Source organism: Leopardus geoffroyi, chromosome C3 (assembly GCF_018350155.1).
Source record: "Leopardus geoffroyi isolate Oge1 chromosome C3, O.geoffroyi_Oge1_pat1.0, whole genome shotgun sequence".
Classification (NCBI taxonomy): Eukaryota; Metazoa; Chordata; class Mammalia; order Carnivora; family Felidae; genus Leopardus; species Leopardus geoffroyi.
The window spans coordinates 110,279,040-110,298,039 of NC_059338.1; the positions used below are offsets into that span (position 1 = coordinate 110,279,040).

Below are 19,000 nucleotides of genomic sequence, written 5' to 3' on the forward strand. Positions count from 1 at the left end.
CTCCCCCTGAGAAGTTGCTCTTTCTCTCCCCTGGCTGAAAGCCAGGATGCTGACTTCTATCCTTAGAGGTGTTCAAGCTTTAATACCGAGAGTTTATGAATGTGACAGTGAGACCTGACCGATGACCACAGCTTGGCTACCTCAGATGCATTTTAACCTTGTCCCAGGTAAATGCATTTAGCAGGCCTGGCACGAGTCCGAGAGGCTTCCGCCCGTCCACCATTTGACCACTACAGTACATCCTCGAGATGCCTGTAAGGTATACATATGTTTAAATATATATGGTGTATACATTTAAATGCCTTATACCTATAAATATATAAGGTATTTATATTTGTAGGGGTGTGTGTGTGTGTGTGTGTGTGTGTGTGTGTGTACATTTTTTTTTTTTTAAGACCCAAGAATTCTTCACGGGGAGGGATAAAAAAATGCATTCTATCCTGCATGTCCACTCTGATCATTTATTGGTGGCCACCTGGGGCATGTGTTGAGAAGGATTCTGAAGTGCTGTGATCGCTAAGTTATGGGCACCAGAAGACTTATGAGACCCTTCTATAAGAAATATGTTAAAACCCAAAAGACTCCATAATTGCATTTCTAAGCTTCCTTGGGAGGAATTCTGCGGCTTTTCTTGAGTGCTGAAATATCTAAGGCCATTCCTCTCTTTCTTCTTTTTGTTAATAGCAAAATTTCCCTTCCTGTCACACATGCCTATCACCACACATGATGTATTTCGTGGTATCATCGAATGTTAGAGCTGGATGATTCTTTAGAGAGCATTTAGTCTAAGTGTCTTGTTTTACCGAGGGTGAAAATGAGGCATAGCAGTCTGATTTTCAAAAGGTCAAACAGCTAGTTAACACAGGTCCTCTGCCTCCCATTTGTCTTCTTTGGACCCTCTGCTTCCAAGGCAAAAATATCTGTCATCACCTTGACTCTCTGCAAGGAAAAATGCAGGGTTGCTTAGGATTGTGCCAGCTGCATATCTTGAACCAGAGAGGTCATCTTTGAGCTGTATGGTCTGGCTCTCTCACTTGCTAGTTGAATAAAAAGTAACTAGTAAATGGCTTAATCTTGCTAAGCCTCAGTTCCTTCATCAGTGAACTGGAGGTGAGGATTGCGTGGATAAAATGAAGTGATGAACACAAAGTGTGTAGCACTGGGTCTGGCTTAATAAATGCTGACTATTTTTATCATCTGTACAATGATCCGGTTGGACTCAATGATTCCTTCTTGTTCTGAAGGCCTGTGATTCAGAACATCAGCTGATAACCCACGAGATTGCCTCTGAACTACCTGTGGTGGACTTCATGTTTCTATCGGGACTGCTCTACTCAAGTAAGATGATACGTGGCAAGTGAGTTGTTTGCTAACTAGCAAGCATTATTCATTGTTTATTTCAGCTAACATACTTATCATCATCTTTATAACTACTAGTATTAACTACTTTCAAGTAATATTCTAGGAAAATGGCTCCAATTCTGATGGCAAGTTTTAAATCCACAAAGGATTCTGTTAAATTCTCAACCCCCCCTAAGTACAACCTGGTTTTGCCAACCTTTATATTCTGACTTGTGTCTTTAAACTGACTATTCTCCACAAGGTGGTGTTTTAGGTTGATCTTTATATCCTGCTACAGTTTTAATTAGTATCATTTTATATTTGCTTTTTACTGATACCTTATTCCTGGGCTTGCATCCATAGTCATTTCCTAAAGGGCATGGTTTTTAAAAACCTAATAAATAAATTACAAGTGTGTGTGTGTGTGTGTGTGTGTGTGTGCGCGCGCGCGCACATGTGTATGCACGTGTGTGTCTAGGCTGAAGTCAGCACCAGCGTCTGAAGAGTGACCATTAGGTGTTTGTGAAGGGGAATGTTGTCTTGATGCAGAATTCTCTCTTGTGTCTCCGGATGTTGTCTGGTCACAAGTCCCAAAATATATCATTCCTCTGCTAAACTCCACAGTGACAGCATGGGCTCCATCCCGATCCTGTAGTCTGGATCCACACCATGTGTTCCAGGAATCATCTGGGAAGATGCTGTTGACATGAATTCAACTGATGGCCTGTCATCGGGCATCTTAAAGCTCCAGCAAGCACCCCAGGCCTGAGCACCATCTTCCTGGAGATGGGCTCCACCTACAAAATCCACGAGTGGAGTGTGGCAACATTCTGACAAGGCCTAGGGAATCTGAAGTGTCCTTTATGGCTGGAGTTCAAGGCTCTATCAGGAAAAACTCACTGAACTGTGGGCCTATTATTTTTCCACAAAAAGAAGGCATGAAAACTGTGATCGGAGCGCCTGGGTTGGAATCCTGGTTGGGCCCTGCCGTGGTGTCAGCTGACTCCAGGGCTGTATCTTAATCTTTTCAAGGGCCAGTTTCCCATCCATGAAGTGGAGGAGGATTTACTTCCACTGCTGATTAATGGGTTGTTGAGAGGATCATAGGAGATAATAGATACGGAAGGACTTGTAAATTCTGAAGTCACTTTCAAGTGCAATTTTCAAGATCAAATTCTTACAATAATCATAAAAGTATAATGATGGAAGGAAAGCCCTGCCCTGCATTAAAGTTCCAAGAGCAGACAGTAGGATCTATCAGGAGAGGTAGAGAAAGAATAGAGGACATAATCCCTGCTCTTAAAAGCTGAAGCCCAGAAACACGAGTGAAGCCTGGAGGCAAGGGACTGCTCAGGCAGGTCTCCTCCAGCCATGAGGGGCAGAGATCCACATTGGCATGGCTTCAACACACAGGAATTTATTGTCTCTGGTCGTGGACAAGACCGCAGGACTCGGTTGCCCTCACTCCATCTCTTGGTTCCACTTTTCCTCTTTGTTAGTTTTATTTTCAAGCAAAATCACCCTACTCCCATCAAGAAAAGGAACTTCTCATTCCCAACGAAAGCCCCAGAACTTGAATCAGGTCTCGCACTGAATGGCTAGTGTCATGTTGGTCATGTTTCCTAAACCAGTCACCCATCAGCAAGGGCGTGTGATATACTGATTCATTCATTTATTTGACACATATTTATGTAGCATCTAAATTCCTAGGACTTTCCTGGGGGCTGAAGATAGAGCAGAGAAGAACAACAACAACAACAACAAACTAAGAAAATGCATACATAAAAAAGATAATTTTAGACACAGATTCAAAGTCAGACATTCTGGGTGGAAAGCCAGGACCCAGTATGTAGCAAGGTCCCTAGTGAGTCTGATGTCAGTGGTCTGTGTTCCACATTTTATTGGATGGTTGAAACACAAAATAAAGAATATGCTCCAAAGGCAGGGGAGCAGTGTTTAGCTGTAAGTCCCCCTTCCTTAGGTCAGGGAAGTTCTTAGAAGTGAACAGAGTAGACAACGAGATATCAATGATAATAGCTTCAGGATGGGCAGGAAAGCAGTCTGCTTGCTTGTAGAGCAAGAATGGCACTATAATTGTTCAAGGCATCATTTCTGACCGTTGAAGGCCCTCTCATTACTTCCCAAGCCAAGATTCAGATACTTCTCACAAATATAAAAATTAAGAGTTGTTTGCTTCCTTCCTTCCCAGCTTAAATATCTGTAAAGATTCAGTCTCTGTGGGAACTAATAATCTTGTGCTCTAGATGTAGGTCTATCTGTTTAGAGTCCAGTATTTTTATTTTGGTTGATTATCATTCCACTAGCTGTCCCTCCTTCCTCCCTCTCTGCCTTCCTTCAGAATAGTCTGTTCTATCTCGTTTCCTTCCCTTTCCCCAGAAAGTAAATTCTTGCCAAAAATGGCTCTATGTGTGGAGGTCTAGAGACTTGTTTCTTGGAGGCAAATAGTGAGAGATGCTTTGAAATCTGGTTTTATAAGCTGTTTTACCAGTTTTACCAGAGGTGAGAAACCAAAGCTGAGGCAGAGCAATGCCAGATAGCACTTCCAGAACTTTTTCATGGCAAGCCATCCTCAGGTTATTTCTGGGAGCATCTCCTACTCCTTTCCTTATTCCTCCTGTTTGCTTCCTGGGGAAAAAAATCCTTATGCCACGTGACTTCCTTTTCCTCTGAAATTATCTTGCATTCCAGCCTTTGGTCACTATCTTACTGCTGCCTGAAGGTCAGAAATCAGGTCCTTCCCTTTCTGTGTTTGTGGAAGTGCTCAGTGGAAGTTTATCAAGCAGATGAATGATTGTCACAGTAAGGTGTGGGAAGGGGAAGGCAATTATAATGAAACAAAAGGAAGGCAGGGAGTGGTACCCAACAGAAGGAATAGGCAAGTAGGTGAATCCTTGATGGATGCATTAAGTATCATATGTAGAAGAGGCATCTGTTAGAATACCACTTCTGGATAACGAGGTGGGAGAAGGTTAGAACCATTCCTTCTTGACTGTTCACAGATCATCACTTCAATAGAAACATGGATTCCAACTGCAGGCTTAGAACTATAAGAAGGCAGAGTGGAAATGCCAGAACTTACCCTGTCTGGGTTCATTGTATAGAAGAGGGAAGTGAGGCCAGCAAAGGTGGGTGATGTGACCATGGTCAGCCAGGATCTTTCAATAACAAAGCATTGCAAGTCATAGGCAGAAGCCAGGGAGGCCACTCACTGGGTGGCTGAGATTCACCCAGGAGCACAATTCTTAAAAAGTCTATCGAGTTATATAATGAAGAAAAAGCTGCTATCATTTAGTCATTTTTGGATACAGGAATGATGAGTCAAATTTTGACTTTTCTCACAAATTCTTCTCTTGTAGTGAGATGCTTGGTAAAGTGTGGACAGCTCCATTTGTAGAGAAGAATAGCTGGAAATCTAATGGCAGCTCCTGATTTTCCTCTGCAACTGAAAAGCCTCCTGACTGATGATATCTGGTTCTTCTGGGTCTGGCAATTTCCTCTCTTTTTAAAGAGCAGATTGAGTAGAATTTGAATCTTAATTTAAAAAATAATAATAATAAAATAAAAAGATGGGAACACATTCAAATCACATGTCACTTCCTGCCTCCAACCCTCCTATCCAAACTTCTTATCAAAGATTTAGTCCTTTACCAGGCTTCTCTGCCCATCCTCTCACTTTGTCTGAGCTCCTGGCTTTATTATTTCTAAGACTAAGTTATGCATCAAGTCTGGGAAAGTGAGCTATCTGTTTTGGTATGTGTGAAATTATCTCCTTTTAAAAAATTCATTTTAAACAGTCAGATGAATTGTCAGTATTAATGCCTTGACTTTGAGAATTGAATCTAAATGACATGGCATGTGTGTGTGTCAGGGGGGAAGAAATACAATCATGCATTCACTTGAAAAACGTTAGTTTAACCTTATATACTAAGATGAATGGGGGCAGAATTTCCTGAAGTCAAGTTCAGATGTGACATCCTTTCTAAAAGATGCCCAATTAAGATCACATATCAAGTCACCCCCCAGATTTGGACGTGAAAAGGCACAGGTATGGGGGCAGCAGTCTGTTTGCACTGCAAATTATAAGGAGATTTTTCTTCCTCTGTCATCAAGACATCATTTCAGCCATTTCTGTATAATTTTTGTGGGCTGGAAAATCCTTGTTGCCATTAATTATCTGTGTTCAAAACTGGAACGTGTGGAGAAAGGTTGGTAATAAAATAGGATGAAGCAGAAAATCATGCCAAATACCTCTTCAGCCGATAGTGCTGGGAAAAGCAGGTTCAGAACTATCTGTGAGAGAATTCAGCCCACCACAGGACAGGAGATAGAGGTTGTCTGTCAGATACACCTGTCTCTGTGTCCTCTCCTCTTCCTCCTACTTGGCAGGCTCATCAGAGTCAGCTTCATAGCACTGAGAGCCATGCCCCACCCCCGACTATCTACCTGTTTTCTTGGTTCACTTTGGCTCACAACACACTCAGGTTGGGCCATTGGTCTGGGTGGCCCAGATTCATTTTGGGGGGGGTTTGCTTTGTTTTTTATCTTTCCTCATTCTGATGGATGGCCACAGTGAAAACCTGTGGAAACTTAACTGCATTTGAGAAAGCATAAACACTTCAGGGAAGCTGTTGCTTTTTCTTCATTGTGTTTGGTTCAGCCCGGAGCCCTTAGACCTGAAAAGCATGCTGGATGGAGGAGGCCTGACTTCTGGGTTCATTACGTCCACTGGCCAAATGCCTCAACCTGGCTGGGCTTGGGTTCCTCTTAGATTAAATTAGGAGGGTGGGCTGAGTCTCCATTTCCTCCCAGTCTCCTGGAGGTGACACTGTGACTCCTGTGGCACTTCTGTTCCTTTGCCTCTGGGTATAGTTACAAAACTAGCCCTCTCATTTTGTGCCTCATTTAACCCAATTTGTAAAAGAGACTTCACTTTTCTCTCAGATTTCAGTTTTGATATACCTTTATGTTGGTGAATCATATTTTATAACCAAAACATTTTCTTACATTCCGCCCTAATTGGTTTGAGATGGGCATCATAAGGCCTAGTGCAGGAGGAAAGGGTCAGGATGTTAGGTCCCACGTGTCAAGGAAACTGTCCCCTATTAGAGCTGAATGGCTGAAGCACCATAACTGAGAAAACACATTGGACTTGAGCTCTCTAGACTGGCAGCCCTCATGCCCTGGACACTTAGAAACTTCTGGGTTGAAAAATAAACTTCAATCTCTTAGAGGCAAAAAACTTTCCACAAAATCCTGGTTTAAACACAAAAGATGTAAATGTCTACTTAGCCGTAGAAGATTAGAGTTGTCACATAAGAGCAGCCATATGAGCTAAGGGGCCAAATTTTGGTGCAGGTGAATCAGAAAGATGCAGATGACATTTTTTTTTCTGAAATGGAGCACATGGTGAAAAAGTAAGCGTTTTGGGCTGAAATATGCTGAGCACTCACTGAACCCCAGCTGTGCAAAAAAGCAGTTCAAGGTGCTTATGTATGGGAGTGTGTACGTGGTTCTCTTTTTTCTTTCCTGAACCCACTGCTGGAATCTATCGTCCTGTCCTCTTTCATAACCTTCTCTGCAGAGTAGACACACTCTCCCAACTGGGGCTCCATTTGCCCTGCCAAATCCCATTCTGAAAATCAACTCTTGAAATGGCAGCTTTAAGGGAACACAAATGGGGCTAACTAGGGAGCAGCCAAAAGGAATGGCTTGAAATCAGAAGTTAAAGAGGATCGAGAAGCCCTGTGGAGCGAACTTATATTTCCTAAGGATCCTGCTGTCTTGTGCCAGTTGAGGTGACCAGTGTCTCCAGATGGGATGTGCAACTTTGTGCGCTGGGCTGTAACTGCCTGTGATGATTGCAGTCTTCTCACTGCACCAAGAAAAAGAGCTACACCAACAAACGCGCCAACCAGAAACCCACACTGTTTGAGGCAGATGTCCTATTAAAACTGTAATTGTCTCCATTATAGAAATTCCTCCCCATGTTCTCATTCTTTGTTTCATGTACCTATTTTTCAGTAGTCTTCCTCCAACCGCTTCCCTCAAATCTCCCAGTGTCTCTTTTGTGAAAGAGAACGAAAAGAATTGCTAACTTTGACTTTCTTTCACTGTTAGGATGGATATACAAGAAAGTATTTTTCTTGTAAGTTTCTCATAGCGCTTCCTGCCTTGGGCATTGATTTTTGTATCCATCCATCTATCCATCCATCCACCCACCCCATAGTCATGCATTTACTGAACCTTGTGAGAATGTTGTTTGTTTTGGCCTGCCCAGAACTGTTCTCTCTTCTTCTTGGCAACAACTCCATTTTCCTTTGGGAAAATGCCTTCATTCATTTTCCTTTTTTGGTTTTTAAAAATTTTTTAAGCTTATTTATTTTGAGGGACAAAGACAGTGGAAGAGGGGCAGAGAGAGAGGGAGAGAGAGAATCCCAGGCAGGTTCTGTGCTGTCAGCATGTCACTCACCCGGGGCTCGAACTCACGAACCATAAGATCATGACCTGAGCCAAAACCAAGAGTCAGATGCTTAACTGACTAAGCCACCCAGGTGTGCTGCCTTCATTCATTTTTAATCCATGTGGTTCAGGTGAAACTGACCCCAGCAGTCAGCAGTAAGAGTGCATACATCACCCAGGCTTGGCCACTGCCCTGCCTCAGCGACTGGATTAATTGGGCAAGTCAGAGTCAGTCTGGCTCCTTGGTCTGTGACTGGAACTCTTGGGAAAGACAGTCTCTTGTTCAGCTAGATTGCAAAGCCATAGGAATGTCAATGTGGAGTTCCCAATAGCTATGAGGGAAGGAAGAGTGAGGCCAGCAGAGAAGAAACAGAAACAAGAGATGGTGAGTGAATGAGCAGCCACGTCCTGATAGCCCAGTGGAGCCCCTCTATCCGACTGCTGCAGTTCTGTTCCCTGAAGTTTTCAGTCTTGTGCGTGAATAAGTATCCATTTTGCTTAGGTCATTTTGAGTTGGGTTTCTGTCACTTGCAAATGAAGAGTTCTATCTATTCTGTGCCAGGTCCTGAGACCAAGACAAACCCATTTCAGAACCCAAGCAGCCTAGTGGAGTGCTTAAGGGTGTGAACTCTGTCATCTGCGTATGAATTCTGGCTTCGCTATTGACAAAGTACATGACTTCACACAAGTTCCTTTGTGCCTCGGTTTACTCATCTAGAAAATGGTGAAGGTAAACAGAGTACCTATCTCACAGGCTATTGTGAAGATAAGCTAATTCATCTAGAGTGTTTAGTATGGTGTCTAATCTGTAGTGAGCATTCGATAAGTACGAACTAGAGGCAAATTGTGGCTAGAGCCAATCAACAAGGTAACAGCCATACCAATATTCTCACGAATCTCCTTTGTTACCTTGTTCCTCCTCTCTATCCCACCTGTATAGATTGCGTTATTGTTCCTAATTCATAACACCATGGTTGTTGTAAGCACTGGTGTTGTTTGCTCCTGTAGTATATCTGCAGCAGCTGGCTGACCGATCACCTGTCCACCCGCCCCAACAAATGATGAAGTGAGGATATGCCATGTGGGAAACTGTCTCCAAGTAAAACAGTTGCCTCTAAATACACTATTGAACAAGTTGTTCCAGAAAGACTCACAGAACAAATTAAAATACTTAAATCACAAGGCTTATTAAATGTATTTAAAACACACAACAGTAAGCAAGGGGGGGAAAGATGGGGTCAGTTCATGCACTTGGGATAGGGAGCAATTGGAGGACTCCACTACATGAATCCTGGGGTACACAATGTCCATATGCCCCGTCTCTCTCTGCCACTTCAGCTCTCCCTGCTCATAGTGTGGTTACTAGGACCAGAGTTGAGGTTTGTGCAAGAGGACTGTATAGGAAAGAATTAGCTTAGCAGGCTTAGGGTACTCAAACTCTGTACATTCCAAAGAAAGGATGGTCCTTGACTACCTCTTGGGAGATAATCCTTGAGCCCTTGAAATAGATGGTCTGATAAGAGTATCTTTGTTTACCAGGGGCCTTGGGCCCTGCCAGATAGTTTATGCTAACAATGTGATTTATGGTAAGAGGCTTGGGCCACATGTTATCAGTTGGACCTCTAGGGAACTGGGTCTGAGTAGTTAAGGTCAGTCACATAGGCATTCCAATAAAAATTCTGGACACTAAGGCTTGTTTGAACTTCCTGCTTGGCAATGCTTTGCAAGTGGTGTCATGCATCATTGCTGGGGGAATTAAGTGTCATCCATATAATTCTACTTGGAGAGGACAACTAAGAGCCTGTACCTAGTTTCTCCTAAACTCTGTGATATGCACCTTTTTCTTTTGCTGGTTTCTATCTGTATCCTTTCGCTGTAATAAATTGTAACCATGAATTTAACTGCTTTTCTGAGTTCTGTGATTCTTAGCAAATCATTGAAACTGAGGGTGATCTTGGGTATCCCTGACACAGGACTCCCAGATGGAAGGTGCCCTAGGCCAACGTCACATACATGTGCTACTACAGAGATGTAGGAACAAGTATGCTATAGCTTGCTGATTAGCTAGCTGAGCACCTATGAGTTCTATTTGAACTTGGGCACAGCACAGATGGGCCCTGAAGGATATAACCAACTGGTTGCCCAATTAGGAGATCACGAATATCAAATGCTCACATATATTTAATGCTTCTTGATATTTAGCCTTACATATATTTAGTACACTCTGAATATTTGGTGCTCAGATGCATCACAAATATCAGGTGTTTCTTGGTCCTTTCATCCTTCTCTCCATGTGATTAACATGCACATGTTCCACTTGCCAACTACTTACCTTATATTTATACTTAACACATCCCATAGGTTCTGCCTATGATAACCACACTTTTTGCTTACTAGCTACTCATTTAGACTTACACACCTTCAGATAGTTTGCCTATGTTTGTAAACCACAAGCTTACTCACTTACTAGAATTGAGTACTCTCAAAACCATGCACATCACAGGACACAACCTGCTAAGTGAGTTAGGGGAGGAGAGTCACAAGCATATCACTGAATCTTTAGTCCTTCAAGTATTTCTTATGGAATAATGATAATAGTGATGACAGCGGAACTCACATATTCAGAGCTACTACTATGTTCCAGGCATTTTTCTAAGTACTTTATATAAAGTAATGCTTCATAGGAACCCTATGAGGTAGAGGACATTCTAATCTCATTTTCACAGAAGAGAACATAAGACACAGGCGAGTGAAGAGATTTGCTCAAAATCAATGGCAGAAGTGATGGTGGAGCCAGGAGTCACAGGAGAGCTGGCTCCAGAAACCATGCTCCCAGACACCGTATTCCGCTCACTTCCAGAACAGTGCCCCGGCTGAGCTCAAGTTCAGGCCTTGTAAACATTGCCGAATGTAAAATATTTGAAAATGCTTAGGCTGAATGTTCATAAGAAATTAGAGTGAGTGAAGGTGGAGGCACATTGATTTATATTAACCTGTGACAAGACCGTCTTTCAGAAGGAGCTCTTATAACTTCCTTCTTTGAAAGATGGCTGCGAAGAACAGAAGTTCAATATGGTAAAATTTCGCCCAGGGCTGGCACAGGGAAGTAGATATTCATAAGAGAGAATTCGACTTGGAAGTGTTATGGGCAAAGAAATTACTTACCTATATACATATTGAAAATGTATCATAAAAATGGAAAATCAACATCCACACCCACTTGAGATCTACTGGGTATTTGTCACAAAGTTCACCTGCCTACTTGCATACTCCAGAGTTGGGAAGGCTAACAAAAAAGGGGGTGCAGAAGCATACACAGGGTGGGTGAGATCAGACGGTGTCACACTCAGGAGTAGACATTTTAACATTTCTTCCTTTAAGCTACATACTTTTGAATGGTTATGACAAGGGTTGCAAACAGTAACTGTTTGGGTTATTTTGTGGAGGCAGGGCTAAAGAGTGGAAAATGACAGCAGCCTGTCAAAGGATTTGAATACTGATGCTTGCTCTGCTCTCTTTGTGTGGCCCTTGGTGGACCTGTGAGCCTAATTCTTGGTGTGTGCATTTTCAGAACTAGTGACCACACACCTGTGCTGAGGAGTCACAAATTCTGTGGTATAGTGAAACAAGGCGAGAAAAATGTACTGTTGGTGCCTGGCATACAGTAGGTACTCAGTTAACGACAGCAAGGTCTGAAGCATGTATGCATTTTGTCAAAATATCCCTTTTGGAGATGAGCTCCGAAATTTTGCCCAGCCTGGATTTCTATTTGTCCTCAGAATGTTGGCAGGGGCCAGACTGGGAATTGGATTCCTAACTTGAAATAAAATTTTCATGACAAAACACAACATTTTATCTTTGAGTCCTTCTAAAAGGAAAAAAAAAATTCATGCGGTTTCTTGGAAACCAAGTGCTTCTTTACATGAGCATGTCTTAAGGCATAGTGGGAAGCCGAATCTTCTAGAATGGATGAGAGTAAGGAGTAGGATTACTAAACCTGACAAAGTCTTTTTGAAGTTTCACAACATCCTAATTTTATAGAATGAGAAATTTTGCTAAGTCTCCCCACTCCTCTTGCTCCTTCCCCCTTCTCCTGCCACAAGTTAATGATCCCATAGGCAATAACTCCCACAGCTAATGAACCCAACACAAACCGGCCCAAGCATTGCGTCTGGTATCAGCCTCCAGATTCAGCCTTTGTCCAGGAGAGGGCGTTGCCATCAAACGTGGCCTCCTGATCAGCCCCCTCCCTGCAAGTCACTATAACTCCCTCAGCTTCGGCCACACAGTTCTCCTCATAATTAACCTCTCTTTTTATAGCTAATGGTTCTTACAGCGAGGCCTCTAATGTAGAGCAGCCAGTAATTCACCCTGAGGGTTTCTTTCCCTGTATGAAACCAAAGCATTTTAAAAAAGAGTCTTTCTATGCACAGCAGCCATCTAAAAGTTGCTTAGAAAGCTAATAGGAAAGGCCTTCATCATTCTGAGGGTAGCCCCACTGGACCTGTGTTTGATTTCCTTGTTCTTCTTCCCCTTCACTTTTTTTTTTTTTTAACAAAGAAGATCAAATTCATTCCCATTTAGGCATGTTCTGTGATTATAAATGGTGCCCCCTGATATTCCTGGGAATATCTGACTATGGGTTGCTGCTGGTTGGCACTTCAGAGAACTTCTAACCTGAGAATGATATTGTCCTTAGGAAGCCTTCAAAGATAGACAAGCTGTACTGCCCACCTGTGAGTTCAAGGGCACATTTGTTGAGGCTAAAAAGACTAGAACCTTCTATCAGATAACCTGCTAACAAATAGTTCCCACCAGAATACCAAGTAAATAAATAAAACCAAAAAACAAATATACAGATGAAGAAACAAAAACTCCAAGATCCTGAAACAAGAAAGAAAACGAGTGGCATCTTCCGACTCTATTTGCAAGTAAGAGTAATCAGTTGTGTGGTGGTCATTCTAAGGAAAGCTAACATTTATGACTGATTGAGGTCATTCCAGACACTGTTCTAAGCACTTGATAATTGTTCCCTCACATAATCCTTGGGACAATCGTATAGGGTAGATGGTATTAGTCCTATTGTACAGACGAGGTCACTGAGGTAAACACACAGGAGGCCAGAAAGTGTTGGCACATGGCCATGAGCTGGCTCTTAGCCACACTCTGGCCAAGTTCATAAGGCTGCCTATGTAAGGATGTTCTCTGGGAGCTGCTCTTGGGTGACCTGCTGACCTTCCTGGCTGTATGTAGCAGCTGACACTATATTTTCTATTGCCCAGCATTATAGCTCCAGGAAAGTTCTCCCTTCTAAAGCCACATCTCCAGGCTACTCTATCTGAGCCTCTTCTCAACCCAGTTCGTTTCTAGATACCAATACTACAGCCATGTCAAACCACAGAGTGAGTAAGAGAGAGCAACATCCAATGAACCTGCATTGGGTTCTTGCAATGTGTGGGGTTCTGAGACACAGAGATGGAAAAGCCAAGGGTTTCATAATCTGGTGGTGGAAGAGACAAGTAAATAGACCATTCAGATACATGCAACAAATATTACAGTAGTTATAATAGCACTTCATTTGTATCAGGCACTGTTCTTAGCACATTTCATAGATTTTTCTCATTTAATCTTCACAATAATCCCATGGGTAGCTGTGGCTAACATTTTGCATATGAGGAAGAGGAGGTACCTACAGGCTATATGACTTAGCTATAAATGGAAGAGATGGGATTCTGAGTCCAGGCAGTGTGGCCCCAATCCTGTACTTTAAACCAAGCTGCTCTATGGCCTCTGTCCTGATGGAAGCAAGCTCAGAAGAAAGTGCAAACACAGAGGAGGAACACTCCCCCAGGCAGAGGGGGGTCTTCCCAGATGAGGGGATCCCAAGTTGAGTGGGGTGGTCTATACAACCCAGTAGTCCATGACTGGTACAAGACATGGGTTGAGTGGTGCAGGCATACACTAGAATATATGCTGTGGTCAGAAGCAATGGGCTGGCAACATGGCAACGTGGATATATCTTATGAACGTAAGACTGAATGGCAAAAGGGAGACAAGAATGGGGCTTGTAGCACCATGTCATATATGTTCCTTAAAAATGCGTACACACAAAACAACAATATACGTATATAAGAACATATATAGGTAAAATGATTCCTATCAAACAAAGTAGAATGGTGGCCTTTTGGGATTGAGATGGAATTCTAGTGTGGAGAGGAATAAGATTAAATAAAGAGAAGCATCGTGATTGTAGTGTACTGTGAAAGGAGAAGAATACATCAGTTAACCCTGGGTCCCCGAGAGAAGAGGAGGGTGGGGAGGAAGAGGATCCTTATTAGTGTTGGTCAAACATTTCTTTGCCAGGATTTGCCCTCCCCCCCCTCCTTCCACAGGGTGTATCATGAGGACCCAGTTGCTTTCTCCAGTGTGATCCCACCCCCTTCTCATCATCGATTGGTCCTCAGATGGGTACCTGACTCAAACCTGGTCAATCAGTTCACTTCCTTTTTAGAAGGTTTTAGTGTCTGATAGAGACAGTATAACTGAGGGTTAACACCAAACTAGATTAAGGGCCAAAGTAGATTTAAACCCTGCCTGCACCGTGAGCCATGTGACCTTGAGTATATAGCTTAGACTCCAAATACCTGGGTTTTCTTATATGTGAAAGAGGAAAATATAATACCTAACTTGTGTGAAGATTTAATGAGTGAATAAAATGCATGTGTAATGCTTAGAGCAGTGTCTGCCATACAACAGGGGCTCAAGAAATGTTGGCCGTGATTGTTTCCTAAGAACTTGGGAATTGGGAGACTAAAGAAAGGTCTTTATCTGGGTGGCTGATCAGTATGCCAAGGAGTAAGTCGCTTTCGATTTCACGAAGCAGCCTCATTATTTTATCCCCATGGGCCATGAAAATATCATCATTTTATGTAATATTTGTGAGGTGAAAGGGTTTGGGAAGGACTGTTAAGCAGGAATCAGTCTCTGGTTTAATTTCTAAAGCCTGGAAATACCCAAGTGGAGTTCACAGGATACTTCAGTATTTTTCCATTCTATCTCTCTCTCATTTTTTCTGCAGTTAGTTTACATGTATTCTTGTGACTTCCCTTTAGAATCCTGATTGAGGTCATAATGATAGTGAAGACGCCACTGCTCAGCCCCTTAGCTCATCTCCATACATAGCAACTTCCATGCTGTCTTCCTCACAGGGAGAGTCACCCTCAGGTGCTGATTACTGAGTTGGAAATTGTTGAGAAACAAGTACAAAATCATGTATCTCTTCTACTGCCATGATCAAGCCCCAGTTCACACAAATGATAACGCAACAAACTTGAGCACACTGGATTTTATGTGGAATCTTCTGGTGTAATAACACGTTTCTGATTTCATGAGGTTTAAATATGTTGGTAAAAGAATCAGTTCTGCACTTACTCATTTACCTCCATGCTGGTAAGTTCTATTTACCGTTTCTTAATAGGATGTTTATACAACTATTTCAAAAATAGCCATTTTTGGTCCTCAGAAAAGTTGGCCAAGTCTTTATTGGAAATTCAAAGTTGCATAAAAAACAAATAAATGATTGACTTAATTTTTTTTTAGAGCCAAAGTACTTACAAGAGAATGTGAAAGTGAATCAGAAGGGACGAACACACACAGAAAACCTTCCCTGACCTTTGGAAGTCAGAGAATAGTCAACAAACTGATTTAAGCAATTTCACTGCTTTGAAGGTTTCAAAGAAGACTGATTTCTGTTTGTTCAGCCACCATTTGGAAGTGCAAAGATCAAGGACATCAAAAGTGTTATCTGAACTTTTGAATGTGTTTGTGAAATTGCTAATATGTCATGGAGGCATTTTTCAGAGATCTGCATTGTGGCACTCTTTATCTGTGTCAGTTTGGCAGGTGCCATCTGATCAAGTGAGTGGCCCTTCCGGCACACCAAATGCCTTCCAAACTCCTTCCAAAGGCATACCAGAGAGAAAAGAAAACCAGTCATTTCCTGTGATTGGGAGTTAGAGTCAACCAAAGGGCCTATGATGACTTCCTGAGGATGTTTAGTTGGTCACTACAGTGGCTGACAGCTGGTGCATGAAGCTTGTAGTCTACACTTCACAAGCAGCAGTATTAAGTCTTCAAAATCATAAAGAAGTGCAGTCACGCTTTGCAGGAAGAACTACTTCAATAAAGTTTATCTGAGGGAGTCAGTCCAGGGCGATATGGTACTCCCCATCATCAGGGACCCATACTCCTTCCTGTTTGCTTCTCTGCTGTGTGTGACTTGCATTCTCAAGTTCACTTCATGGTCCAAGTTGGCTGTTGATGCTTCAACCTTCCGAAAGGAAAGAGGATGGGAGGAGAAGAGCATGCCCATCTCCCTTGCCCCCTTTAAGGAGACTTACTGGAAGTTTCTTGGGCCACTTCCAGTTATAACCCATTAGCCAGAACTTAGTCTCATGGTTACACCTAATTATAAAGTAAGGTAGAGACTACAACCTAACTAAAATTTAGGGGGTCTGTTACCATAAAAAAAGTAGAATGCATTCTTAGGGACAATTAGCTAGTTCTGCCCCATCATCCTTCAGGACTCAGCTCAAATGTCCCCTTTTTAGAGACCATCAGAGCCCATCCTGTCAATAGCAGGCCTTCCATACTTATTATTCACCACATAATCAGCTCAGTTCCATAGAAGTGATCTTTGTTTATTTGTTTACTTCTACATTTTATGTTCTTGCTCCTCCACTACGACACAGTTCTTTAAGTGTAGGGACCTTATCTGTCTTGCTGCTCACCTCCATACCCCAGTACCTTACAGTGCCTGCCCCATGGTAGAAACTTGATAAACATGTGGAATAAATGAACAAATCATGAATGAGGGCCCTTAACAGAGAAAATCAATGAGGTATTAGGACTAAATACATAAGCTCTGGGATTAGATAACCTTGATTAAAATCTTGACTCCACCTCTTATTAGTAATGTGACCAGGGGCAGTGACTTAAGCTGTCTAAATCTTGACTTCTTCATTTGTAAAAATGGAGAGGAGGGCTTTTGGGAGAATGACATGAGTGAATACATGTGAAATGCTTATCTCATTGCCTACTGGATAGGTAAAAACAAATGTTAATCTTTATACATGACCATAAAAATAATTATAGTTTTTGTTATTATTGGGATCTCTCTAGTCCCAAGATTTAAAGGAGGCATGCCAGAGGAAGAGACCTTAGAGATGAGCCCAGGGGATAGGCAGGAGTTGAACAGACAAAGAAAAAGGGTAAGGGGAGAACATTATAGGAAGAAACCACATGTGCACAGGTCTTGGGGGCAGAAAGTGATGTTAGAACTAGAAAAAAAGTCAATGTGGGCAGAGTGAAGACAGGAAGAGTGGCATGTAAACTGAGGCCAGAAAGGAAGACAATTCAGGACTTTGTATTAGGACTTATGTATCCCAAGTGCAAAGAGAAGCTACTGAAGGGCTCCAAGCAGGAGTGCATAATCAGATTTGTAATGTAAATTATGGGATTATTGCTCTTTAAAAAGTGGAAGAGACATGAGCTCTCCAATGAACACACACTAACAAAAAATCATGTGCATGCACACAGTGAAGGTGATTGTATACAAGTCAGGAAGAGGGTCTTCACTAAGAACTTAATCTGTCAGCACCTTGATCTTGGACTTCCCATCATCCAGAACTGTGAGAAATAAATGTCTGTTGTGTAAGATATCAGTCTATGGTATTTTGTTAGAGTAGCCTGAGCTAAAACAACATCCCTTACTTGTGGATTAGAAGACTTAATGCTGTTAGGATATTGATGTTACCCAAAGTGATCTATAGATTCAGTGCAATTCCCATCAAAATTTCAATAGTGTTTTTTTATGGAAATAAAAAATCCATCTTAAAATTCATATAGAATCACAAGGGGCCCCAAATAGTCAAAACAATTTTGAAAAACAACAAAGTTTGAGGTCTTACACTTACTGTTTTCAAAATGTATAAAGTTACAGTAAATAAAACAGTGTGGTACTGGCATAAAGACAAACACATAGAACACTGGAATAGAATAAAGAATCCAGAAACAAACCTTCTGTTAGAGATGGTTGAATGATTTTTGACCAGGGTGCCCAGACCATTCAATGAAGAAAATATAGTCTTTTCAACAATTGTTGTTGGGAAAACTGGATATTCATACTCAAAAGAATAAAGTTGGACCCTTACATTATGCTATATATAAAAGAATAAAGTTGAACCCTTACATTATACCATATATAAAATTGACCCCAAATGGATCAAAGACCTAAATGTGAAAGCTAACACTATAAAACTTTTTTTGAAAAAACCATAGGGGAAAAGCTTTATGACAACACATGTGGCAATGGTTTCTTGGATAAGACATCAAAGGAACAGGCAACAAAAGCAAATAATAAACTGGACTATATCAAAATTTAAAAATTCTCTGCGTCAACTGATAACAATCATCAGAGTGAAAAGGTAACCCCCAGAATGAGCAAAAATATTTGCAAATCATCTCTCTGATAAGGTTATACACAGAATATATAAAGAACTCTTACAACTCAATTACAACAACAATAAACCCAAACACCTTGATTAAAAATTGGGCAAAAGACTTAAACAGATATTTCTTCAAAGACATATACAAATGACCAATAAGCACATAAAAAGATGCTCAGCATTACCAATCATTAAGGAACTGAACTCAAAACTACAATAAGATACCATCTCACACCCATTAGAATGGCTACAAAACAAAAACAAACACAAAACAGAAAAACAAAAGCATGGGGAAAGAAAAGGGAAAATAACAAGTGTTGGTGAGGATGTGGAGAAATCAGAGCCCTTGTGCACTGTTGCTGGGAATGTAAGATGGTGCAGCCACTGTGGAAAACAGTATAGTGGTTCCTCAAAAAATTAGAAATGGAATTACAATGTGATCCAGCAATTCCACTGCTGGGGTTAAGCAGGATCTAGAAGAGATATTTATATACTAATGTTCATGGCAGCATTACTCACAATGGTCCCAAAGTGTAAAAAACCCAAGTCAATATTGACGAATAAACACAATGTGGTATAAGCATACAATGTAGTATTATTCAGTTTTAGAAAGGGAGGAAATTCTGATACATCCTACAACATAGATGAACCTTGAGGATGTTACATTAAGTGAA

The 19,000-nt window shown here is 41.6% G+C and overlaps 1 protein-coding gene and 1 long non-coding RNA gene across 4 annotated transcripts in view; one reads left to right on the forward strand and one right to left on the reverse strand.

The window, feature by feature from the left end:
- CPQ (carboxypeptidase Q) overlaps nt 1-19,000 on the reverse strand; it is a 549,973-nt gene that overhangs the window by 65,433 nt on the left and 465,540 nt on the right. Inside the window, exon 8 of one of the 3 annotated variants that reach the window (XM_045454135.1) lies at nt 2,743-4,893. The exons of the other annotated variants lie outside the window; for them this stretch is intronic. Coding sequence (XP_045310091.1) covers nt 4,865-4,893 — 29 coding nt within the window. The 3' untranslated portion in view covers nt 2,743-4,864. Of the gene's footprint in view, nt 1-2,742; nt 4,894-19,000 lie in introns of those variants that run through there. 3 annotated transcript variants of the gene reach the window in all.
- LOC123585713 lies at nt 14,428-17,538 on the forward strand. The gene is made up of 2 exons (XR_006706387.1): nt 14,428-15,270; nt 15,421-17,538. It is a non-coding gene; the product is annotated as an uncharacterized LOC123585713 (long non-coding RNA).